Here is a 24,955-nt window from a genome sequence, read left to right on the forward strand (position 1 = left end):
GAGAATCGTTATCAGTATCAGCAGTCCAAAACTAATTTCTGTGAGGTGGAGGTCAGACATACCTCCAACCTTTTTGCCAGTTCTGACACCAGCTGTCCCTCCTATAGCACTCTCTAGTTCTCTGTTCATTTCAATAATTCGTTGCAATGGCCACACAGGACTCAAAGACCATACTCACAGTTACGAGGTTTATTAGGGAAGCAGAGGTTACAATTCAGGATCAGGGATGACTCAGGATACAATTCTTCAATCAGGACAGCCTGTTCTCAGCCATGCCCACAGTCAGGCCTCTCTCTGGCCTTTGGCCTCTTGGTCCTTTGGCCTCTGGCCCAGCCTCTGCCCTGCTTGGACAAGTGTTACAAAGCTCTTTAGCTACACCAATACGTGCCTGGGGGCACCATACTCCAGTAGCTAGCCTTGACCTGAAGGTCTCAGCTCTCTCACTCAGTGGGTCAACAAGCCTTGTTCCATAGACAAGTGCTTGGAGCCATCCCACTCTGCCAAGAAGCCCCCTTTCCAAAGGAGCTCTTGCTCTGTGAGTCAGCACACCCACTGTAACTGCCTTACTCCATGGGCCGGGAAGCTGTGTTGTGTCTTGCCAGTTTCCTGGTCCTGTTGCTGCCAATTTTCTGTACAGTTCTCTGCAACTGCTTCTTGCCATCTTGTGCTGTCTCCAGTGTTACAGTTCTCTCTCTCCCTGTCTCCTGGGTCTAGGAGGTTCTCAGCACAGGGTCCCCAGCCCAGAAGGATGCACTCAGCTTCCATGTCTTCTTCTTGGTGGTAGTGAGGTCCCCCCTCTCCGCCTGTGGAATGGCTCATTTTAAGCCTAAAAGGATGTCAAAGCTGACCAATCCCCTCATTAGTGTTCCCTAACACCTTATTTGTACAGTCCCATCCCAAATGGTGCCATGCAAATTATTTCCATTATTAGCAAGCTGTCCAATTCCCTTAGTGGACTTCAGGCACCTTATTTGCATAGTCCCACCCAATCATTTGGTGGGAGTTACAAGACCATGGCAAGAAAGGTCATATAAAAACAATCCATCACACCACATCAGATTAGGTACTTCTGCAATGTACTTCAACAGAACCCTGGATTTATCCTACCAAAGCCACTTATCCCACTTTACTGTAATTACCTGTTTCATAAGTGTATTTCCCACTAGCCTTTAAGTCTGGGAGGTCAATGACCAAGTCTGCCCCCAATGCCAGCTACAGAGCTGGTACTCAAAAAATAAGCAGATCTCAATTAACCTCAACAGGAAATTCAGGGCTGAGAACAGGTAAGGGTGAAGAATAAGCTACCTTTTCTCAGATGCTATTAAACTGTTCCAAGGCACAGTTCAACATTTTACAACCTCAGTTCAGATCGTTTAATAACTCTCAGCATGTACCTCCGCCTGTCAAATGCACAAATGACCCTGCCAGGAAGAGATCCTTGCCATTGGAGGGATCATCTCTTGGCCTATCTTACATGGATTACTTTCAACATCTCTGCCCCAGTCCTGAACTTACTGCAGAAGTGCCCAACAGCAGTTATATGTGGGTTGATGGGCTCTCTCATCCAGAAATTAGTTAGGCTTCTAACCAATACCTACCATCCTCTTGGAGAAGACCTCGCTGAAAATGTTCATTCATCACTTCAATCAATCACAATAAAGCATATTTGTGTGGATAGCCTCTTACAGTACTGAACAGGGCTAGAGGGACAAAAACCTTGCTCTCAGGAAACTTCTATCTTCTGTGGCATCCCCAAAGTGAATTACTAGTGTTTCACAATAGGAAACTCCTTCTCAAAGTTGTCTGGACCTCCCAAAGCATCTTCAAACTCTGGTGTGAGTTCTATGATGTTGCATAAGGCCTGACCTATGCCTAAATGTTTTCCTACATTCACTGCATTCATAAGGCTTCTCCCCAGTGTGGATCCTCTGGTGCTGAGTGAGGGCTGAGCTCTGATTGAAGGATTTACCACATTCATTACATTCATAAGGTTTCTCTCCAGTGTGAATCCTTTGATGATCAATAAGGATAGAGTTTCTACCAAAAGCCTTCCCACACTCATTACATTCATAGCCTTTATCTCCAGTATGAATTTTGTTATGCTGAATAAGGGCTGATCTCCGGCTGAAGGCTTTCCCACATTCACATTTGTAAGGTTTCTCTCCAGTGTGAATTCTCCGATGCCTAATGAGCTCTGAGCTGCCCCTGAAAGCTTTTCCACATTCACAACATTCATATGGTTTTTCACCACTATGAATTCTCTTATGTCTAACAAGGTCTGAGCTCAAACTAAAGGCTTTGCCACATTCTTTACATGCATATGGTCTCTCACCAGTATGACTTCTCTGATGCCTAATCAGCTTTGAGTTCTGGAAGAAGGCTTTCCCACAATCAAAGCACTTATAGAGCTTTTTCCCAGTGTGAATTCTTTGTTGTGTAATAACATTTGAGTTCAGATTGATATTTCCTTCACTTTGATTACATTCAAGAACAGTCTCTTTTGTGGGGATTTTCTTGTTGAAAGTTGCCAGACTGAAATGTGTTTCCTGGGAAGGGAGCTGACCCAGTTTGTTCCTTGTAGCATTTCCTGTTTGTTTCTCGAAGTTGTCTGGACCTCCTAAAGTATCTTCAACTATCTGTCCCGAAGGAGTTTTCCCAGGTAGTCCTCCTGGGGATATCAAGGCTGCTGATGTAACATATTCAATAATTTCCTGCTTTGCAGTTAACATTCTGTCAGCCACCATCTTGTCATCTAAAAATGTGCATAGAAAATACAAGTGTTACTTGCTTCTCATGTTGGAAGGAAGAAAATTTTCATAGAACAGAAAATAAACCAAATGAAAGAAATACCTATTAGGAGAAAAACTTTTAAAACTAGCTTCCAAATCTCAAAGAATTTGGAGAAATGGCCTGGGAAGAGTAAGCACTGAGAGATGGCCATCTCTGACAGTAAGTTAACAGAGAATGAGAGAATGGAGAAGAGGGATCATTACCAGGGGAAGACATTAATTAGGGAAGATGGTTATAAGCAGGAGTATCAGGACAGACCAGTAAGCCAGAAAAATGCTGGGTTAGAGAAGAAGATGTATTTTTAGGGAATAACAGAAAGGAAAAGAGGTAATGAAGAGTGATCAGGATAAAGAACGATGCCTAAGAGTCTTGAATCAGTGGTGCTTCTAGCAAAGTAGGAGAACAGAGGATATGATTAGGAAATGCTTTAGGGGTTAGTATTGGAAAGAGGTAGGTGGGTGGGAACTAGGAAGCATTAAGGCAGTTGCAGAATCTGGCAGGTTCCAAATAGATCAAATGATTATAGGCAGAGTAAGACACTCAGAGGTTGAGAAAAGGAATATTGTGGGTTAGTGACTCCTTCTGGAATTAGGTGGGAGTCTTGTATGTTCACTTTTTTATGTGTAAATGGTCAAAGGTGGCTGGAAACAATTTGCAAATGTGACTGCCCATCGCCAAACCTTTTGCTTTTACATCACATGCCTCTCAATTCTAAATGTCTACTAACTGATAAGAGGAAATTATTAGATGATGGCTGATATAACTTGAATAATTTTAAGGGAGGAATCTAAAACACTGTTAAGTTACTCCAATCCTCCCAAAAATCTCTCTCAGCTTATTTCATGTATTTTATAGATCAGAAAACTGAGGCTGAGAGAGCCTATAAAATACCACCTATCAAAGGTCACAGAATTAATAATGGGTAGAGTCAGGATTCAAACACAGGTGTTTAACATCAAAGCCTATACTCTTTCTGCTATGTTATGTACTTTCCCTCTCGGAAGAAGGAGTCCTAGTAGCACAACAGTTAAGTGCAGCTGCTAACTGAAAGGTTGGCGGTTCCAACCCACCCAAAATCTCCACAGGAGAAGACCTGGAGATCTTCTTCTGTAAAGATTACAGCCAAGAAAATCCTATGGGGCAGTTCTGCTATGTCACATGGGGTTGCTAAAAGTCAAAATCGACTCTAAAGCACCTAGTAATGACAATATTGGTAGAAAACAGGGCCATAGCAGCACTAAAACAAAAAATAATTTTAGTTTAGCTTTGGATTATGTTTTTATATGAAAATACTTCTTTCTGATATTCTTTGATTTCACAATACTTCAAGCATGATAATAAAGCCTCATAGTGAGTACCTGACAAGAGAAGAGAAGTGCCCGGCTTCCCTTTTCCCCATTCCTTACCAGAAAGTAGAGATGGACAGCACTGCATCTTAGATTAGGGCTGAACACTACAATTCACACTTCCTATAGATCTTAGGTAGAAATTAAAATTATTCAAGGCTGTGCTTAATCAAAAAGGGAATGTTTACAGAAAAATATATTAGTATGTAATAAAGGCAGAAAAATAACCACCAACTTGGTTAGTCAGAAGCCTGATGAACTAATGAGAAATTTTCTGAAGTAGCAGATAGATCAAATTTTAAAGAGTGTAAACTATAAAGGGTATAAATTGGCAATATAATTGTGCAGGGTCAAAATTAGGGATGTGAAAATTAGCATAGAAATGTAACTTATGGGATTTAATATACCTCTTAGAATTCAATATGTGAAGTCAAATTATGAGACCAGAGAAAGACCTTGACCTTAAATAGATATACAGATCAGGAAAAATCGGGGTGTTTTTTTTTTTCCAACTATATATTAATATTATACAAAAAAAGAAAGATTAGGATAAACCGCTCACTAGAGTAGTTCTTAGGAATGATAAATATGAATAAAATGGGGAATGGTTACTTGAATATTTAGAATACCGATACAGAGATAATCCAAATAACCCAATTAATACCTTCCCATGAATGAAAGCTAATTCACAGTCAAGCTCAAACTTTGCAGGCTGGAGGGTGGAACACAGATTATAAGCGCACTGAAAGAAAAAAAAGCCATAAGTTTCTCTATAATGGAGCTCTTCTTTACAACACACCCCCTGCTATTTCCCTACCTATTCAGTGACCTGTCTGGTCTAAAACCTTTTAACTGGGGACATGGCCTTTAATTTCACATTGACAAATATGCTTTTAGCCTAAGTACTATGTAGACACTGCTGCACTGCCCCACTCAGATTCCTTTCCCCCAGCTGCTATGAGTGTTGGCTCCTTATTGCCCACCGATGCCCCTTTCTCTGGAAAATTGTCCTCAGCTAAAAAAAAAAAAAAAAAAAACTTTTTTTTTTAATGAGATCCACTTGACCAAGGAAATTACTTCCACCCCCATCCCCCTCACTGCTAGACCTGTAGTGTAATTATGCTCCAGGTTGCCCCCACCCCCCACCATACCTCCCATAGATTAGTCCAAAGCTAGATTTTACCTGAGACCACATCATTGCTTGCTCTTTTCTCTTCCTAATCCTGCTTCCCTCACTCTATTACAGATTTCTCCGAAGTGTAGACCCTCAATAAATCATCTGCATCCAACCCTCCATCTCAGGCTCTTCTAGCAAGACATACTGTTAGGCTGGTGAACCATCTACTGGAAAATCATAACCCAAGGTTGTAAAAATGGCATGGTAACTCTTACAATCAAGGTAGGTCTCTCTGGTGATTTTAAACCTATGACCTGGGTAAGAGACTTGACAAGATCCACATTTATTCTACAGAGGTAGGGGGACTAAAAAGAGACTAGCGTAATGAGATTCAATAGGAACCCATTCAAGGCTGTACACTTAGGAACCAGGTATAAGTGGAGGATAAGGAAATTGTGTTAAGACCAAAGACGGCAGAAAAAGGTGGAATCACTTTGCCTGTAAGGTACCTGAGTCAACACCATAATACCACTGTGACGAAACAAATGAAAAGATATGGAGTATAACAGATAAGAGTTGGAAAGTGAATTAACCTTGTATTTTAAAGTAATCAGATTCTTATTAGAGAATTTTATTTTATTTTGATCCTAGAACTTCACATGAATGTGGAGAGACTGGACAGTGTCTTGAGAAGCGTGCCAAGATGACCAGGGAGATGGAACAGATGGAAATCAGAGGCAGTGACAGGCTTAGTCAAAAGAAGGGCAAAGAGCATTTATTCATTATCTTCAAATGCGGGTGGTGCTTTCTGAGGACTCTGTTGAGTAAACAAAGGGAAATGGCATTAAATTAAAGCTGGAAGTTTTTCATAAAATTCTTACACAGGGAAGAATTTTAATACAGCAGAACTTGCAAAAGCTGGAACCTGTGTAAGGCAGAAACCTTACAGAGAAGAAAACTTCAAATATTTTCCATTAACAGAGATCAAGAGAAAATTTATGGGACCCAGAAAAACAAGGCAGTCTCTCACGGGTTTCACTGTACTAACATGAAAAGGCCCAAGAAAGGACTTAAGAAAGAAAAAACTAAAATAATCTTCCATAAATGACCTAGATATTTATCTGCTTTAAAGCAGAGGACTTGCTGAGATGAGTTTTCAAAATGTGTTTTAATGTAGATCCTGCTTGGTGTAAAGATATTTAAGAGGGCTCACTTGGCTAAGGGCAGTATGAGGGTATGACTCATGAAGAAAGGCTGGGAGGGAGGTTCCCAGGAGCCTCAGTGAATGGATGCTATGGGTTCCCTTGGTGAACCGCTATGATCCAGGGTCTGGCCCTCAGGTTTGTGGCCTCACAAACCTAATTTTATCAGTATATAATAAACAGATTTACCTCTTGTGATAGACTCTCATTAACCAAGCTCATGGAACCGAGTGATAAAAGTCAAAATGAGAATTAAGGAATAATGTAACTGTCACATAGACCAGAGTGAATGAATGTATTGTCTCATTATAGCTCACCTTCGTGGGAAGTTAATAAGATTGCTTGGTAAAGATGAAATGAGAAGTTTTAATGAAAACAAATTGATAAGCCTCATATATCTGCTATTCATAGGGATGGTTTTGCCAATGACATAATCAAAGTCCTTTTGCTCATACAGTAAAAGTTACTAAAGCAGAAACCCGTGTAAGGCAGAAACCTGTCAAAAAAGGAAAATTCAAATATTTTTCCATGAAAACTATAGAAAAGTGTTAAGACTGCACCCTGTCAGAGGCGGAAAACTTGCGAGACCCAGAAAACAAGGCAGTCCTGTTGAGTTTCAGTTCTCACAGGTTTCATTGTAATCGTTGGCATCTGTGACAGTTACCAATTTATTGCCTCCCAGTTTCAGATCCACCCTTCATTGCCCTGCCTGTGATCCTGCAACATTTCTCCCCTGCTGGCTGCCATGAAGAAACCCTGGTGGCGTAATGGTTAAGTGCTACGGCTGCTAACCAAAGGGTCGGCAGTTCTAATCCGCCAGGTGCTCCTTGGAAAGTCTATAGGGCAGTTCTACTCTGTTCTATAGGGTCACTAAGAGTCAGAATCGACTCGACCGCACTGGGTTTGGTTTTTTTTTTTCTTTTTTGGCTGCCATGATGTAAGCTTTGTCAGTAGAGGGGGCTAGAGGACACAGGAGGAGGAAGGGGCTTCTGTTCCTGCTTTTGGTGTGCTCTGTTTGCTCCTGCAGAACTGGGAATACCCAGCAGTGTCACCCCCACTGAGTTTCAGTGGCACCATCCCTGTGGGTGCCTCCTCAGAAAGTTCTATGGCATGAACCTCCCCACAGGCAGCTTTTGGCGCCAAGATGGCAGCTTCTCAGTGAATTCTGCAGCACAGCACCCCACCCCTTGCCCCAGGTAAATGGCTCCCCAAGTCAACCCAGAGAGAAGCTTCCTAGCAAGTTCTGTCAACATGGCCCCTCATCAAATATCTCCACCGTGTGGGCCACGGCTATACCCATTCCAACAAGGTCTGGATTTTAGCTCTGGTTTTGGGGCAGGGGTAGTGGCATACCCTCTTACACAATTATTTCTTCCTTGGGTGCTCTGCCTCAGCCCTGGAGACTCCCTGTATCTGTTATTTCTGTATCCTTTAGCGTTCTGTTTACACCTTAGTAGGTAATTCCCTGCTACAGTTAATAATTCTTAAAATTAAACTTTCCCTGTTCAAGTTACTATGTGGTTTCATCAACTGTTTGGATCTCTACTAATACAGTATTCATCGCCATCTTAGGGACTGCCTTGCTAAAAGGGCCATAATATTAAAAACCTGAATATTGGTCTTTGAATATTATGGATATAGAGAATTTTAATAGAAATCTTAATTCTGAATCTAAAGTCAGAAAGTATACTGGAATTTCAGATTCCAGAGAGAGCAAATGGAAGACTATGTCTAGGCAAGGCCCTTTCCACAATTCTTAATGACAGCCACAAGGAACCACCCCTGCCTCCTCAAATAAACAAAAAGACCTAGAATGAACAATGCCACAGATAATAGCCCTCATCTCCATCTTGCACCCCAAATGGATTCTGCCTCCTCACCTCTCTCATGGAAAGTCTGTGACTCATGAGTTTCATTCTTGCACTGGTTTTCCAAGGGCTGGAGTTGGCTACTCAGAGACTTCAGTGCTCCCGCAGATGTCATTTCCTTCCAGATCATTTCCTGGCTATGAGCTGTATCCTAGGAGTAATCAAGTACCAGCACTATGATTCCGAGAACATACAAGAGGAAAACCCCTAGAGTAACACTGCAGGACAGGAGGAGTCAGAAACTCACTCAGATGATTAGATAGAAAACACTAGGACTAACAGCCCTAGTGACTTGAACCCAGTAGAAGAAGAATAACTCATAGTAATTCTCTGATAACCAAATCAATGCCCACTTATAATGATTTCTCCACTAATCCACAGTAGGTTAAAAACCAGAACAAAACTACTTCTTACCTGTAGCCTTGGTTCATCAAGTTCTTTCTCCAGCTCCTCTAGCATAGTCACGGCTTCCTCTCCACTTTCCGGTCGATGGTCTCGCACCCAGGCCTTCAGCTCCTCAGGCAGGATGGCCAGGAACTGCTCCAGCACCAGCAGCTCCAGAATCTGCTCCTTGGAGTGTGTCTCTGGCCTCAGCCACTGGTGGCAAAGTTCCCGGAGTCGGCTCAGAGCCTCCCGGGGCCCAGAGGAGTCAGAGTACCCAAACTGCCTAAACTGCTGACGGAAGATTTCCTGGCTATGGGGGCTTCCCTGAAGACCAAACTCCTGCCCCCAAACATAATTTTCTTCTTCAACCTTCACAATTATAAGTCCTTCTTGTTCTTTTGGAACATGGCAGGCCAAGGCGGTGAACTCTCCTGACATTCTGGGAAGAGGCAGTCTGAAAAGGCTCCGTGGTTGAGGCAGGGAAGGGAAGGAGGTCTGTGTCTCAAAGATTCCTTTGAACTTCAATTCTTCAGGGAGCTTCTGAGTTGTACAGTACTAATGTTACACAGGAAAAAAAATGTGCTCAGAATATAAACCCAGGTTTCTGAAAGCCAGGTGCCAGAGAGGGTAGCACTGGTAAGAAATCCGATCAAAAGAGAGCTTCCATATAATGGGTATATTTACAAGTGACTCAGGATTTTTTCAGAAAGTAAAATAGAAAATTTAAGAATAGCCAAAATCATTTGACCTTCAGTAATAATATTAGGGACAATTAAGTAGTGTCTGTGGATCATGGAAAACAGGAAAAACACTGTAGTATAATATTACTCCTCAGAGTAATAACAACTACCATTTTATTGCGCACCTACTAGATGCCAAGCATTAGCTGGATACTTAACATAAATTTTATCTAATTTTCCCAACGACTCTATAAGGACAATCAATATTATGCTTATTTTCTAAATGAGGCTGCTAAGATTCATAAGCTGACCAAACACACAGCCAGTGGCATAGTGGTTATGAGCTTGGCTGCTAACCAGAAGGTCGGCAGTTCAAATCCACCAGCCACTCACTGGAAATCCTATGGTGCAGTTCCACTCTGTCCTATAGTGTCACTATGAGTCGGAACCAACTTGACGGCACCTAACAACAACAACAAAGCAGCGGAAGTGGGCTTTGCAACCATAGGATTTAGCTCTTTCTACTACACCATGAGACAGACCCCTGGTGGTGCAGTGGTTAAGAGCTTGGTTGCTAACCAAAAGGTCAGTGGTTTGAATCCACCAGCTGCTCCTTGGAAACCCTCTGGGGCAATTCTACTCTGTCCTATAGGGTCACTAGGAGTCGGAATAGACTCAACAGCAATGGGTTTGGCTTTCGTTTTGATTATGTCATGGGGCCTCCCAAAAGAAGGGAACTAGCACTCAATAAACAACAATATGGGCCAAAACCCATTGACCCATTGCCTTGAGTCAATTCCAATTCATGGCAACCCTACAGGACAGGGTAGAACTGCCACATAGGGTTTCCAAGGAGTGCCCGGTGGATTCGAACTGCTGACCTTTTGGTTAGCAGTCACAGCTCTTAACCACTGTGCCACCAGCGTTTCCTATATGGGCCAATCACTTTACAAATACTATTTTATTGGGCCTGACAATAACGTTATGAGGTAACTATTATTATCATTCCCATTTTACAGATGAGGAAACTGAGGTTCTTGAAAGTTAAGTAATTTTCCCAAGGCCTCAAACTGGTAAATAGCAAAGTCAAGAACTGAACCAAGGGTTACAATGGGTTAATGTCCAGGACAGTGTTGGCTGATACTCTATATTAGGGATTATGGTGAAAATGTTAGGAAAGGTCATGAAGAATGGTCAGGGTAAACATAAAAATAAGGAAAAATTATTCCTGCCTCTTAAGTCATAAGGATCTGAGACAGCATAAAGAAAACAGGAATGGATTCCTACATCCATTCTTTCAATAAACGCTTAAGCACTTGCTATGTATACTGTAGGGTTGCTATGAGTAAGAATCAACTCGATGTCAACGGGTTTTTTTTTTTTTTAAGAGAGTATGATAACCAGTACTCTCAGGATTGAAAGGTTTGTCCTCAAAGACTTAGCTTAGTATGGGAAAGTGACAAGTAAACTGACAAACACAGTGTATAAATTGAAAGAGGGAGGTAAGCAGAAGAGCCCCAGGCAGCACACAGGAAAGATGACTGACCAAGACCTTGGAAAGCGGGTGGGAAGGAATGCCAGGGACAGCTGCCTGGAGAAGACGACATCTCAGCAGAGTTTGATAGGAGTCAAGCAAACGAAGGTCATTCTGGCAAAAGGAACAGTGGGCATGAGAGGACGTGGCCCACTGAGGAGGCTGCAGGTGGTTTATGGCAGCCAAAGTGGCAGTTATCGCCCCTGGCTACACCTCAGAATCAGCCATGGGGCACAGATCGCAGGACTGACTGAGAATCTCCTTGGGTGGGGCCCCAATAAATCCACGGTGATTCCGATGTAAGCCAGGACTGTCCGTTGTCTTTTCACTTTCTTGATAATATCCTTTGATGCGCAAACGTTTTTAATTTTGATGAAGTCCAATATATCAATTTTTTTGTTATTGTTCATGCTTTTGGTATCATTTCTAAGACTTCCATATTTTCTTCTAAAAGTTTCATATTTTTAGCTCTTAGATTTCAATTTATGACCTATTTTGAGTTAATTTTTTTTTATGGTGAGAATGGAGTCCAATTTCATTACTTTGCATGTGAATATTCAATTGTCCCAGCATCATTTGAAAAGACTATGTTCTCCTCCTTTGAATTCTTTGTCAAAAATTAATTGACTGTAAATGTAAGGGTTTATTTTGGATTCTCAATTCGATTTCATTGATGTATATGCCTACGCTTATGTCATTACCAGACTGGTTACTGTTCCTTTATAACAAGTTTTGAAATTGAGAAGTGTGAGTTCTCTAACTTTATTATTTTTTATCAAGATTGTTGTAACTATTCTAAGTCTCCTGCATTTCCATATGAATTTTAGGATCTGCTTGTCAATTCTGCAAAGACATCAGCTGAGATTTTGATAGGGACTGAGATGAATCTGTAGACCACTTTGGACAGTATTACCATCTTAACAATATTAAGTATTCCAATCTGTGAATGTGGGATGTCCTTCCATTTATTTATATCTTTTTTATATTTCTTACAACATTGTTTTCTAGTTTCCATGTACAAATCTTATACTTATTTTGTTAAATTTATTCCTAAATATTTTATTCTTTTTGATGCTATGATAAATGAAATTAATTTCACTTTCAGATTGTTCATTACTAGTATATAAAAATACAGCTAATTTTGTACATTGATCTATCTTGCAATCTTGATGAAGTACTTTATTAATTCTAATAGTTCTTAGTGTATTCCTTAGGATTTAATATACAGGATCATGTTTTCTGCAAATTAAGATATGTTTTCCTTTCTAATCTGGATGCTTTTTTCCCCCTTTCCTAACTGCCCTGTCTAGAACCTCTAGTACAATAATGAATAGAATCAGTGAGAGGAGACAGCCTTTCCTCTCCCTGATCTTATTGGAAAAGCATGAGTCTTTCATTATTAAATACGTGTTAGTTGTGGGTTCCTCATAGAGATGCCCCTTACCATGTTGAAGAAATGCCTTTCTACTCCTTAGTTTGTTAAGTGTTTTTATCATGAAGCGGTGTTGCATTTTGTCAAATGCTTTTTCTACATGTATTGAAGTGATCCAGTGGTTTTTGATCTTTATTCTCTTGGTATGGACTTGACTGATTTTTTAACTTCAATTTCTGATGTTAAACCAATTTTATATTCTTGGGATAAGCCTTACTTGGTCATGATGTATAATTCTTCTTATACGTTGCTAGATTTTGTTTTCTAGTATTTTACTGAAGATAAGGGCTATAGTTTTCTTTTGTTGTGATGTCTTTGCCTGGTTTTGGTATCCGCACAATGCTGGCCTCCTAGAACGAGTTGGGAAGTGTTCCCTCCCCCTTTTATTTCTTGGAAGGATTTGTGAGGAATTGTGTTACTTCTTTACATTTTTGGTAGAGTTCACCAGGAAAGTCTTATGGGTCTGGACTTTTCTTTGTGGGTAGTTTTTTGATTACTAACTAAATCTCTTTATCTATTATAGGTCTATTCAGATTTCTTATTTCCTCTTGAGTCAGTTTTGGTAGTTTGTGTCCTTCTAGAAATTTGTTTCATCTAGGTATACAAATTGTTCCTAGTAGTAATGTCTTCTCCTTCATACCTGATTTAATTAATTTGAATTTTCTCTTTCTCTCTAGCTTATTTGTCAATTTCACTTAATGTTTTCAAAGAGCCAACTTTGAGTTTGTTGATTTTCTCTATTGTTTTTCTAGTCTCTATTTCATTAATTTCCACTCTAATATTTATTATTTCCTTGTTTTTCTTTGCTTTGGGTTTAGTTTGATCTTCTTTTTCTCATGTGTTAAGGTTACTTCCTTCTGAGCCCCCACTGGTAGCATCCTTAAAGTCCAGACTCTTAGTAACAATTTGTTCAAGGTGACTTAGGCTTTCATGATCATGCTCCTCGATATCCTTCCAGCTTCTGCCTGTTGCCTCTTTCCAAAGCCAATTCCACATCTTTAGATATTTAATACAACAGGACTGTACTCTTGGTACTAAAATCTCTGTTAGTTTCCTGTGCTGCATAATAAATTACCACAAACATAGTGGCTTAAACCAACAGATACCTGTTATCTCCCAGTTTCTGTAGGTCAGGAATCTAGTCACATATTAGTTGGGCCCTCTGCTCAGGGTCTCACAAGGCTACAATCAGGGTTGGAGCTTGAAGTCCTCTTCCATGCTTACACGGTTGCTGGGCAGAATTAAGTTTCTTGCAATTCTAGGTCTGAGGCCCTGAAATCCTATAGGTCACATGCAGTTCTTTGTCATATAGCTCCATCACAAATTCTCTCACAACATGGCAGCTTACTTTTTCATGGCTAGGAGATTTTTTCTCTTTGGTCTTCTAAGATAGAATCTTATATATACATGTAATCATAGGCATGACATTCCATCACGTTTGCCATATTAGGAAACCTAATGAAGGGAGTAACATCCTATTACCTTTGATTTATTCTAATTGTCAGAAGCAAGTCATACTCAAGGGGAGGGAAGGTGTCTTGCTGGCTTTGCCAGCTGAAGGCAAACTCCTTCTGCTGTTCTTTTGAAACTGGAATGAAGGAAAAGGCATTACCCAGATAAACAGCTGCACACCAGGTGCCAGGAGATTTATTAATTTGCTCAAGCAAAGAAACCAGATCTGGAACAGCAGCAGCAACTGGAGTCACCACCTGGTTAAGTTTTTGATAATCCACTGTCGTTCTCCAAGATCCATCTGTTTTTTGCACAGGCCAAATAGGCAAGTTGAATGGGAATGTGGTGGGAATCAGCCTCCCTGCATCCTTCAAGTCCTTCATGGTGGCAGTAATCTCTCCAATCCCTCCAGGAATGTGGTATTGCTTTGGGTTTACTCTTTTCCTATGAAGGGGGCTATCTTAATGGCTTCCACTTGGCTTTTCCTACCATAATAGCCCTACTCCACTTGTCAGAGATCCAATATGCGGGTTCTGCCAGTTGCTGAGTATATCTATTATGCACTCTGAAACGAGGGAAATCACTACAGGATAGGTTCAGGGATCCACTGGATTTACTTTGAGATGAGCCTATGCTAAGATTCCATTAATAACCTGACCTCCATATGCCCCCACTCTGACTGGTGGGTCACAGTGACATTTTAGTTCTCCTAGAATTACTGTCAATTCAGAGCCAGTATCCAATAATCCCCAAAAGTCTGATTATATCCTTTTCACCAATGAATAGTCACTCTAGTAAAAGGCCGTAGATCCCTTTGGGAAAGGTTGGAAGAAAGGATAACAGTACAAATTTTTGTCAGTGCAGTGGGGTCCTTCCTCAACGTGACTCAGCCTTCCCTTCTTTCAAGGGATTGTGGGTCTGTAAACTGCCTCAAGTCTGGGAACTGATTGAGGGGCCATGACTCTTTCTATTCTGGCGATTCAAGTTAGACTGCTCTTCACTTGACCAAGAATTCTTTCACTTGCATAGATCAAGTAAATAGTAGATTTCTCATCTATTTCACTCCTAGGGACACCAAAACTAAGTAGCCAGTGCCATAAGTTCACATGTGTCAGACTATTCTAATTACTGCCTGTCATTGTCAAATGAGTGCCACCACTTGGCCCCTACCACCACAGAGTCCAATCAGCCCTATTGTAGTTAGGTGTTTGTTATTGTATTGAATTGTGTCTCCCCCAACCATGTGTGTCAATTTGGCTGGTCCATGATTCCCAGTATTGTGTGATCGTCCATCGTTTGTCATCTAATATAATTTTCCTATGTGTTGTGAATCCTACCTCTATGATGTTAACGAGGTGAAATTAGTGGAAGTTAGGCGTTAATGAGGCAGGACTCAATCTACAAGATTAGGTTTTATCTTAAGTCAATCTTTTTTGAGATACAAATGAGAGAAGGGAGCAGAGAGATGGGGTGAGGGAGATGTCATACCACCAAGAAAGAAGTGCCAGGAGAACAGCACGCCCTTTGGACCCAGGGTCCCTGCACTGAGAAGCTCCTCAACCAGGGAAGACTGATGACATGGACCTTCCCCCAGAGCCAACAGGGAGAGAAAGCCCTCCCTTGGAGCTGGCACCCTGAATTTGGATGTCTAGCCTACTAGACTATGAAAGAATAAATTTCTCTTTGTTAAAGCCATAAACTTGTGGCATTTCTCTATAGCAAAATTAGATGACTAAGGCCAGGGAAGACTGATGACAAGGACCTTCCCCCAGAACTGAGAGAGAAAGCCTTACCCTAGAGCTGGCACCCTTGATTCGGACTTCTAGCCACCTAGACTGTGAGTGAATAAATTTCTGTTTGTTAAAGCCATCCACTTGTGGTATTTCTGTTATAGCAGCACTAGATGACTAAGAAAGAATTTGGTACCAGGAGTGGGGTTCTGTTCTAACAGACACCTACAATGTGGAGGCAGTTTTGAAACTGTGAGTGGATAGAGGCTGGAAGAGTTTTAAAATGCCAAACAGTAAAAGCCTAGATTGCCTTGAAGAGACTGTTGGTGGAATTATGGATGTCAAAGACAATTTTAGTCAGGACTCGGAAGTGAGGAGAGCTCTGACACTGGAGATGGCTCAGATGGAGAAAAGCAGCAACAGGGAAACAGCAGCAGCAAAGAAATGGCAGAAGCAGAACCAGGAGACCAGAATGAGACAGCACTGGAGCCGACCCACGGAGCCAGAGGGCTGAGTGCCTTGGCACAGCTGGCAGAGTCGGATGCCTCCATGCACTCATTGATGGAGCTAGGCTTGCCTACCCACTGAGCAAGAAAGCTGAGTGCCTTCTGGCTGAAGTTTACTGGTGGAGTGGGGTGCCTCTGTGCACTTATCAGTGGAGCTACAGAGCTTTAGAATACTTGCCCCAGCAGGGCAGATGTGGGCAGAGAGGCCTGCAGGACCCAGAGGCCAAGGAACCAGGGATCAGAAGCTGAGGAGACAAGGAACACAGGAAGAACTGCATCAGTTTCAAAGGGTATGGCTATGACTTCTGGGGTCTCAAAGTGTGGACCAGCCACTCAGATGAACTAGGAGAATGGGGCCACCCAAAACCAAGGGAGCAGAGTTCCCATCCCAGTGGGCCTGGAAGGCAGAGCTGAAGCCAAAGGCTGAGGGCTCTTCACTCAGAATCCAGAGAGTGTGGCCAAAACCCAGAGTCTGGAGGGCAGGGCCATTGTCTAAATAGTCTCAGAGAACAGAGGATTATTTTCAAGCCTTGAAGGCTAATGTAATGTGTGCTGCTGACTTGCCTGCGATGCCTTCTTTCCTTCCAATTTCTCCCATTTGTAATGGAAATGTCTACCTTGTGCCTGTTCCACCATTGTACTTTGGAAGCAGATAACTTCCATTCTAGATTTCACAGATGAAGAGGAATTTTTGGATTTTGCTCCTGGAGTTGATTTAAGGCTTTTGCTATGATATGATGGCATGAATGTGTCCTACATGCGGCAAGGACATGAATTTTGGGGGGCCAACAGATGGAATATAATGGATTGAACTGTGTCCCCCCCAAAATGTGTGTCAACTTGGCTACTCCATGATTCCCAGTATTGTGTGATTGTCCACCATTTTGTCATCTGATGTGATTTTCCTATGTGTTGCAAATCTTACCACTATGATGTTAATGAGGTGGGATTATTGACAGTTATATTAATGAGGCAGGACTCAATCTACAAGATTAGGGTGTGTCTTAAGTCAATCTCTTCTGAGATATAAATGAGAGAGGCAAGCAGAAAGATGGGTCATGGAGGCTGATGGATCCAAGATCAGCAGGTAAGAAATCAGGCTGCTTGCTCGCAGGATGGGCGGGGAGGAGAGGACCTCATACCAACAAGAAAAAAAGCACCAGAATAGCTCATCCTTTGGACCTGAGGTCCTCATGCTGAGAAGCTCATCAACCGAGAAGAGTGATGACGAGGGACTTCCCCCAGAGCTGACAGAGAGAGAAAGCCCTCCTGTGGAGCTGGCACCCTGAATTTGAACTTCTAGCCTCCTAGACTGTGAGAGAATAAATTTCTCTTTGTTAATTCCATCCACTTATGGTATTTCTGTTATAGCACCACTAGACAACTGAGACAGTGTTTAAATTCAGTTAGGGCAGTTCCAACTGTGAAATATGACTTACATGAAAAAGCAAGCATGGCAGTCTTCAAGAATGCTGAGGCTCCCTTCACATATTTGTTTCTCACAGTTGTGGTAAATGGTGTGTCCTCTGGGCACTCCATGTGTGGGTCTGTGGGTCTACCCCAATAAATTCACTCTAACATGCCAATTTCCCTAAGCCTCTGGATACCTTCTACGGTATACCAACACAGGTCTGGTACTTCAGTTTGATTTAGTATAGGCCACTGTGTAATCCGTGCTTCAGAGAACCAACCAAATACACCATTAGATCCTTTTCTAACCTATCGAGCTAAAACACTGAATGAAGAATCTGTATTTAGTGGGCCCGTATCAATAAAATCAGGCTGATTCAACTTTATGTTCCTTGTACCATTATCCAACACCCTTAATAGCCATTCCCACACATTCCCCAGGTTTCTGTTTGTACATATTAGAAAAATCAAGCAGTTCTTTTGGAGTTAAGTATGCATCCTCCTGGGTCACACTTTGTACTTCACCTTTTGGGGCTCACTGAGACTTAAGTCTAGTTATAGGTCTAGATGCAAAAATGGGTGGTGGGAGTGGGTCCTGGGAACATTCAGCAATGGCTTGTAAGGCATCTGCCTCAGGTGATACCCCAGGTAATGCCGCAAGTACCATTCCAGGTGGTATCTCAGAAAAAGACCCTTCAGGTGCAGCTCAGTTAATCTCTTCAGATTGGGGTGAAGGGGACAATGGTTTTACTGGGGAGGGTGACTTAGCAGAGATTTAGTGATCTCTTCAGATGGGAGTAAGAGGGCTAGTTCTGTTCGCAGGAGTTATTCAATGAAATTTAGGGACTTAGTGTACCAGCTTCCTGATTATCTGCCCATATAACCTCATCCCAAGTTTCAGGACCACATTTCTTCCTAATCGATGCCTTCACTTTAACTTCAGGCACCATTGGAGGTTGGAAATTCAACTGGCATTGTAATTTATCCACTCTTACAATAAGATGCTGGGTTTGGTTTTCTGCAATATCAGCCCTGTTCTTACAAAAAATAAGGTTTTCTTTCAGGGCACAAATGGCAACTTTGAAGTCTTTTATGTGGTGCTTGAACCGTGACTCTGAAGCCCTGAGCTCATCTTTCTTTCACCACTTTGTCTAGAGAAAGTAGGACCAACCAACAAGCTTCCCTATACTTCTCATTCTGAAAAAATTGTAGAAAAGTATCAAACACACAATTACCCAGAGCCTTACTCATCACCAATACCTGACCTTTTGGTGGTGATATTTTGTGTATTAATACTACCACCTCATGCCATGGATTAGCAGCACCCTTTTTACTACTGGAGGCAGAGTCATCAGTGCCTTTAAGACTAGTCAGACTTGAGAACCAATGTAGAAAACTCATCTTAATCATTTTGTTTCTCTAAAACCACACTTAGGCTGGGTTCTCTAGAGAAGCAAAACAAATGAAGGATATATATAGAAAGAGAGAGAGAAAGAGATTGATTTATCTCAAGGAAATGGCTCACTTGGTTGTAGAGGCTGGCAAGTCCCAAGTCCGTGGCTCAGGTGTCAGGCTGGAGGCTTCTCCTGACTCACACAGCTGCAGGGCTGATGAATCCAAGATCGGCAAGTCAGACAGAAGGCTGCTGGTTCACGGGCCATGGAGGCTGATGAATCCAAGATCGGCACGTAAGATGTCAGGCTGCTTGCTCACAGGATGTGGAGGCTGACAAATCCCTAGATCAGCAGGCAATACAGCAGACCACTAGCTCAAGTCCCAAGAACCAGAGGTCAGATGATGACGAGCTGGATGTAGGATCCAGAGCAAGGAAGTGAGCTTTGCCAGAACGTCCACATAGGTATCAGATGCAGGCCACACCCCAAAGGGAACACCCCTTACAACTGATTGGCTGATCACATCAGATCACATCATGGAGAATGACTACATCACTACATAACTGCCAAACTGCATTATTACATAATTGCCAAACTACATTTTACATAACTGCCAAACTACATCATTACATAACTGCCAAACCGCTAAGGATCATGACCCAGCCAAGTTAACACACAACCTTAATCCCACTGGGTAAGTGTTACAGCTCTTGGCTCTGTGTGCGGGAAGCCCCACTGCTCAACATCTTATGCCAGTCTCCTGGTTCCTGCTCTTGTACCGCTATAGCTCTTGCCACAGCTGTGCCACCATCTCTCACTGTCTTCCATGTTACAGCTCCTTCTTCTCTCTGTGTCTCCCTTTAAGCCTAACAGGATGGCAAAACTGACCAATTCCCTTGTTCCATACACCTTATTTGCATGGCCCCACCCCCACAAAGGTTCCTTGCACCTTATCTGCGTTAGCAGCAAGCTGTCCAATCCCCTTGGTAGGCCACAAGCACCTTATTTGCATGGCCCAACCAACCTTTGTGTGGGAGTCACAAAGACTATGGCTAGAAGGGCATATTAAGTAATTCACCAGACCACAGTGGGCAGCCTATCAGTTTCATTCTTCAGAATCTCCTATCACTTCCCATACCTGTATTATCATTCCTGATCTCTCTGGAAACTTTGATTCCTTTTACCTCACTTAGAAGAACTTCAGTATCAGCTGGTATGGACCAAAGTTGGATATAGGTTTATTTTGGCCAAACCAGCAAACTGTTAAGACTCCAAGCTGCCTTCACAAAATTATGCAAAGAATATCTCTGGCAATATTACACATAGCAACACATCTAGCATAATCTGAAAGTACAATTTGGTTTCCTTGGTCAAATACTCAAAAAAGCAATGTCCACGTCATCACTTCTGAGTAAAGAATTAACAAAACCCTTTACCTTTGCATGTGAGAATTAACCTTTGGTTAACTTTTCATTCTCTTCCCCTGAAAACCTGTTAAAAGCACACGTTCATTACGTTACCTGACAACATCGTCTATGGTAAATGACTCCTGGACAGCACACCTGTATCCTTTTTGCCTTCTGTCTTAACCAAAACCCGCTGACAATCATGTTTCACTGGTCCCAATCCTTTTCCTGACTTCACCCTTATATTCCAAGATATTTCCATGGGCACAGCAATATTCTTCCCTACCCTGATGCCCCCCCACCCATTCCCCCATTTCAGGTCCTTCTCACTCAGATCCTTTAGGCACAGGAAGAAGGGTTGTACTGGCAAGCAAACCGTTGAGAAAGAGACTCTGTTGATTGCCAAGTAGATGAAAATCCAGCTTCCAAGCAAAACAGACAATTAATTATTGAGCATCACTTACTTGTAGAGCAGGGGTTCTCAAAGTGTGGTCTCCATTAGGATCACCTGAGAACCTTTTAGAAAGGGGAATTCTCAGGCTTCCACCCAGGGCTTTGAACCCCTTGGGTAAGGCTGATAATTTGCATTTCCGCCCCAGATATACTGAATCACAATCTACATTTTACAAGATCCTCAGGTGATTCTTATGTACGATAAATTTTGAGAACCACTGCTCTATTAGTCCTTCTCAAAATTGGTCCCTACCCAGTACCATTAGCATCACCTGGGTAACTTGTTAGAAATTCAAATTCTCAGCAAGAGTTTCAACTGGAACGAACCGGTTCCAAGCCCTGTTCACACCCCAGACTTACTGAGTCTGAAACTATGGACTTAAAAAAAACCCGTTGCCGTGGATTCCGACTCGTAGCGACCCTACAGAATAGAGATCTGTCCCACACGGTTTCTACGGAGCGGGTGGTGGATTCGAACTGTAGACCTTTTGGTTAGCAGCCTGAGCTCTTAACCACTGTGCCACCAGGGCCCTGCAAGTCAGTATTTTAACAAGGCCTCCAGATGATTCTCATTCACACCACTACTCTGGGGGAAAAACCGAGAGGACATGAAAAAAAAAAAGTTAGAATGGAAGAACACCTGCGACTCAGATTTTTTTTTTTTTTCTATTAGGTGGTGGGGAGGAGGGGTAGATTAAAAACAAAAAAAAGGATAAATAATGAAGGATTCGTTACGTAGTGAGAAAACCTACCCTGCCCCAAAGAGCTTTCCCGACAGATAATAGATTCCGACATTAACCTCAGGAACCGGTAGATTAAGTAGCAAGAGCTCTGTCGTCGGCCAAGCTGCCCCTCGCTACGGCTCTGCTGAGGTGTGGATTCTCAAGGGTTAACTCCTGGCGACTTCCCCTCGGGCCCCCCCGCGCGTGCGCACTTGCACACGTGCGTAAGTGCGTGACCGCCTGCCAAGTAATGTGCCATAGAGCTGAGTAAACCTCCTACGTCCTAGAGCGGACGAGGCCCTGGCTGACTCACCAGCTGTGGTGCTTGATGCGGAGTTGGTGAGCACGTAAGGTGCCCGTCTGCCTCCTCGCCGAAGGCTGGGTAACAGGGCTCGCCGGGGTCCCTCCTGAGCGGGGCTCCTGGACACGGCGGTCTGGCCGGTGGTTCTGTTGGTGCCTGGTCAGCCCTTGCTAGGCCTTGGGCACAACTGAACTAACACCAAAAGCCATGGGGGGCGGGTGGACTCAGGGGGCGTGGAGGAATGCCCGCAGATCTGCCGACCATACCCGCGACGAGCAACCTGAGTTTGTAAGTGTCGGAGGTACGGAAGGAAGAAAAGAAAGAGGTCACGATGGTGGATCAGTTAGTGTCGTTTCTGTATGGGGAGGGCAGCGGTATTAACGGTAGGACAAAATTCTTAACGTTCCCTTCCCTGCCGTAACGTTCCATTTATGTGCTTATTTTGGTAGCATTTGTTGCAGTTATGTTTGAAGATCTCTAGACTTGGGATGGAGAATGTGTGTCCAGCAGGGATAATGCCTGACTCCTCGATAATGGGGGAGGAAACATACATTTTGAGAGAAAGGCACTTGGAGATTCAGTGAGGTTTTGTTTTCTCCTTCCCTTCTTTTATATGTGGAGAATGTTTCTGGTGGTCTAGTCTCAGAAATTGCATCTCCAGTCTCCTCCAGGTCTCAGACTCCTACGTGGATAAGAGCGATTTACTGAGGAAATGGTAATTCTACAGTTGATCCCTGAGGTGTCAAGTGTCCAGTTGCAGCCCATGGAGAGCCAGTTCAATTATGAATCTCGAGACCACCACCTTCTGTCAGGTGAGAAACAATGTATTATATCTTTCATAGTGGTTTCAGGTGAGGAGGTTCACTACCTTTGCTATGCCAGTGTCTTCAAGTGCTAGTCATACTCATTGGCCACATTCACATTGTTCAGCAATACCATCTCTTTAATGATCCAAGATGAGTCATTCTGCTGTGAATTCTGGCAATCAGATTCTGATAGAGCCACCCCTCTCCACTTTTAAGACCCCAGAGTCATCCATTTTTCCCATTGAATCACCTTAATCCCACTCTGTCAGTGTCTGGTATTTCCCCCTTAAGTTCCCTTAAGTCATCTTTCTCATTGCTTATAGTAGTGTAGTTAAAAGTGTTGGAGTCTGACAAGCTGGATTCAAATACTAGCTTTATCACTTACTAGGTAGTTGTGTGACCTTGGGTAAGTTATTTACATTTTTACCATCTTTTTCCTCACTGATAGACTGTATATAATAATTCATACCTTGAAGGTTATTTTGAAGATTGTGCCAATTATCTATTACTCCATAACAAGGTACTTCAAAACTTAGTGACCTAAAATAACAGGAATTTTAAAACCATTTTATTTTCAAGATTCTGTAGTTCATCAACTTGGGCTGAGTTCATCTAGGCACATTTTTTATCCTGATCTTGTCTGGAATCAGTCGCATCAGGGAGTGCAGGGTGTGGGGACCACACCAGGTGACAACTGCAAAAGATGACACCAAAATGACTGTAAAAATATCCCTGTAGTTAGTTACAACAACAAAAACATTTTTCATAAGCTCAGCTTACCTGTATTAATACCTATAAGGCTAATGCGCCATACTAATTACTTTTTGAATGTTTTAATGCACTCCAGTCAGAGCTGTCATTATTACCCAATTACAATGAGGTTTCGAATCACGTGGTTTCATCTGCACATGCCCTTGTTTTCATTGCGGCTGGTGTGTTTATACTGCCGATTTTGTCAAATTTGTTGCTGTTTTAGCTACAGCTTGTGGTAATTAATATTTGTGAACCTATATCAATAACTTGGAGAATGAAGAAGTAGTAATTAAAAAAAAGATGGAGTGATATATGGGAATTACCACTTACGAGTAACAGTACAAAAACTTTACTAAGGATTCTGTATGTTCTGGCACAGGAGGAGGTCCATGGAGGGGGGATGATACCAGCCCTAGTGACACCACTGCGTGTAGTCAGGCATCCTTTGGAGTAGTGTGCTCCGGCTCCCACCCTGGAGCCTGAGGATTCCCCTACACCCTGCCTCTGTGAAGATTCCGTGTCCCACTGTTTCAGCCACACCAGTACTATCCATAGCTTGTCTGCCTGATTTCTGTTTCCTTTGCATACAAACTGCCAACCCTGGGGAAGCAGAATGAGGCCCTGTACACCTGCACATGTCCACTATGTGTTATATGTATGTGTGTATAAAATTATATATATATAGTGTATATATGTACCTGTGTGTGTGCGCGTGTTGTTGGTTGTTAGCTGCTGTCAGATTGATTCTGACTCGTGGTGACCTTATATACAATAGAATGAAACACTGCCCTGGTCCTGTGTCATCCTCACAATTGCTGCTACGTTTGAGTCCGTTGTTAGAGCCGCTGTGACAGTCTATCTCATTGAGAGTCTTCCTCTTTTTTGCTGATCCTCTACTTTACCAAGCATGATGTCCTTCTCCAGGGACTGGTTCCTCCTGATGAGAGGAAAAAAAAAGTACATGAGACAAAGTCTTGCCATTCTCGCCTCTAAGGAACATTCTGGCTGTACTTCTTCAAGACAGGTTTGTTCGTTCTTTTGGCATGGTGTAGTCAATATTCTTTGCCAGCACCACAATTCAAAGGCATCAATTCTTCTTTGGTCTTCCTTATTCATTGTCCAACTTTCACATGTATATGAGTCATTTGAAAATACCATGGATTGGGTCAGGCACTCTTTAGTCCTCAGAGTGAGACCTTTGCTTTTTAAGACTTTAAAGAGGTCTTTTATAGCAGATTTGCCCAGTGCAATATTTCATTTGATTTCTTGACTGCTGCTTCCATAGGCATTAATTGTGGATCCAAGTAAAATGAAATCCTTGACAACTTCACTCTTTGTTTAACATGATGTTTCTTATTGGTCTAATTGAGAGGATTTTTGTTTTCTTTAAGTTGAGGTATAATCCATACTGAAGGCCGTAGTTTTTGATCTTCATCAGTAAGTGTTTCAAGTCTTCTTTGCTTCCAGCAAACAAGATGGTGTCATCTGCATATCGCAGTAATTAATGAGTCTTCCTCCAGTCTTCATGCCAGGTTCTTCTTGGTATTTTCCAGCTTCTTGGATTATTACCTCAGTATACAGATTGAATAAGCATGTATGTGTATAGATGTGTGTGTATATAAAAAAAACTCAAAACCCATTGCTGCCTAGTCACTTCCAACTCATAGCA

General features: G+C 42.3%; 2 protein-coding genes across 34 annotated transcripts in view; one reads left to right on the forward strand and one right to left on the reverse strand.

Moving 5' to 3' along the window:
- LOC126086348 (zinc finger and SCAN domain-containing protein 30-like) lies at positions 1-21,708 on the reverse strand. 9 transcript variants are annotated; one of them, XR_007519423.1, is made up of 6 exons: positions 21,457-21,708; positions 18,977-19,187; positions 8,738-9,262; positions 8,336-8,474; positions 1,599-2,752; positions 1-803 (listed from the first exon to the last, which is right to left on the reverse strand). XR_007519423.1 is itself a non-coding variant. In XM_049902537.1 (5 exons), exons 3-5 carry the CDS (start codon positions 9,143-9,145, stop codon positions 1,824-1,826), a joined length of 1,476 nt encoding a protein of 491 aa, XP_049758494.1. In that variant the 5' UTR covers positions 9,146-9,262; positions 18,977-21,290; positions 21,504-21,708; the 3' UTR covers positions 1-1,823. The 9 variants fall into 9 exon arrangements, 8 of the variants coding, with proteins under 8 accessions (XP_049758494.1, XP_049758490.1, XP_049758491.1 ...); XM_049902537.1 differs by having other exon boundaries at positions 1-2,752; positions 18,977-21,290; positions 21,504-21,708; XM_049902533.1 differs by having other exon boundaries at positions 1-2,752.
- LOC126086352 (ral guanine nucleotide dissociation stimulator-like) overlaps positions 21,689-24,955 on the forward strand; it is a 22,680-nt gene continuing 19,413 nt past the window's right edge. For 9 of the 25 annotated variants that reach the window (XR_007519427.1, XR_007519428.1, XR_007519424.1 and 6 more), the window contains exon 1: positions 22,116-22,539. Coding sequence is in view for 1 of the 25 variants with exons in the window: in XM_049902547.1 (XP_049758504.1) it covers positions 22,510-22,539 (30 nt within the window). In the remaining 24 variants the exon portion in view is untranslated. Of the gene's footprint in view, positions 24,311-24,955 lie in introns of all 25 variants that reach the window. The other 16 variants (XR_007519446.1, XR_007519447.1, XR_007519445.1 and 13 more) reach the window with 16 other exon arrangements.

The sequence above is a fragment of the Elephas maximus genome, chromosome 11 (genome assembly GCF_024166365.1).
Source record: "Elephas maximus indicus isolate mEleMax1 chromosome 11, mEleMax1 primary haplotype, whole genome shotgun sequence".
NCBI classification, from domain to species: Eukaryota; Metazoa; Chordata; class Mammalia; order Proboscidea; family Elephantidae; genus Elephas; species Elephas maximus.

Coding starts and splice junctions, on each gene's coding strand:
- LOC126086348 (XM_049902537.1), bottom strand. CDS start 9,145: ATGTCAGGAGAGTTCACCGCCTTGGCCTGCCATGTTCCAAAAGAACAA. Junction 8,475..8,737: donor TTGATGAACCAAGGCTACAG/GTAAGAAGTAGT, acceptor GATTACTCCTAG/GATACAGCTCATAGCCAGGA. Junction 2,753..8,335: donor ACAGACTTTCCATGAGAGAG/GTGAGGAGGCAG, acceptor GCACATTTTTAG/ATGACAAGATGGTGGCTGAC.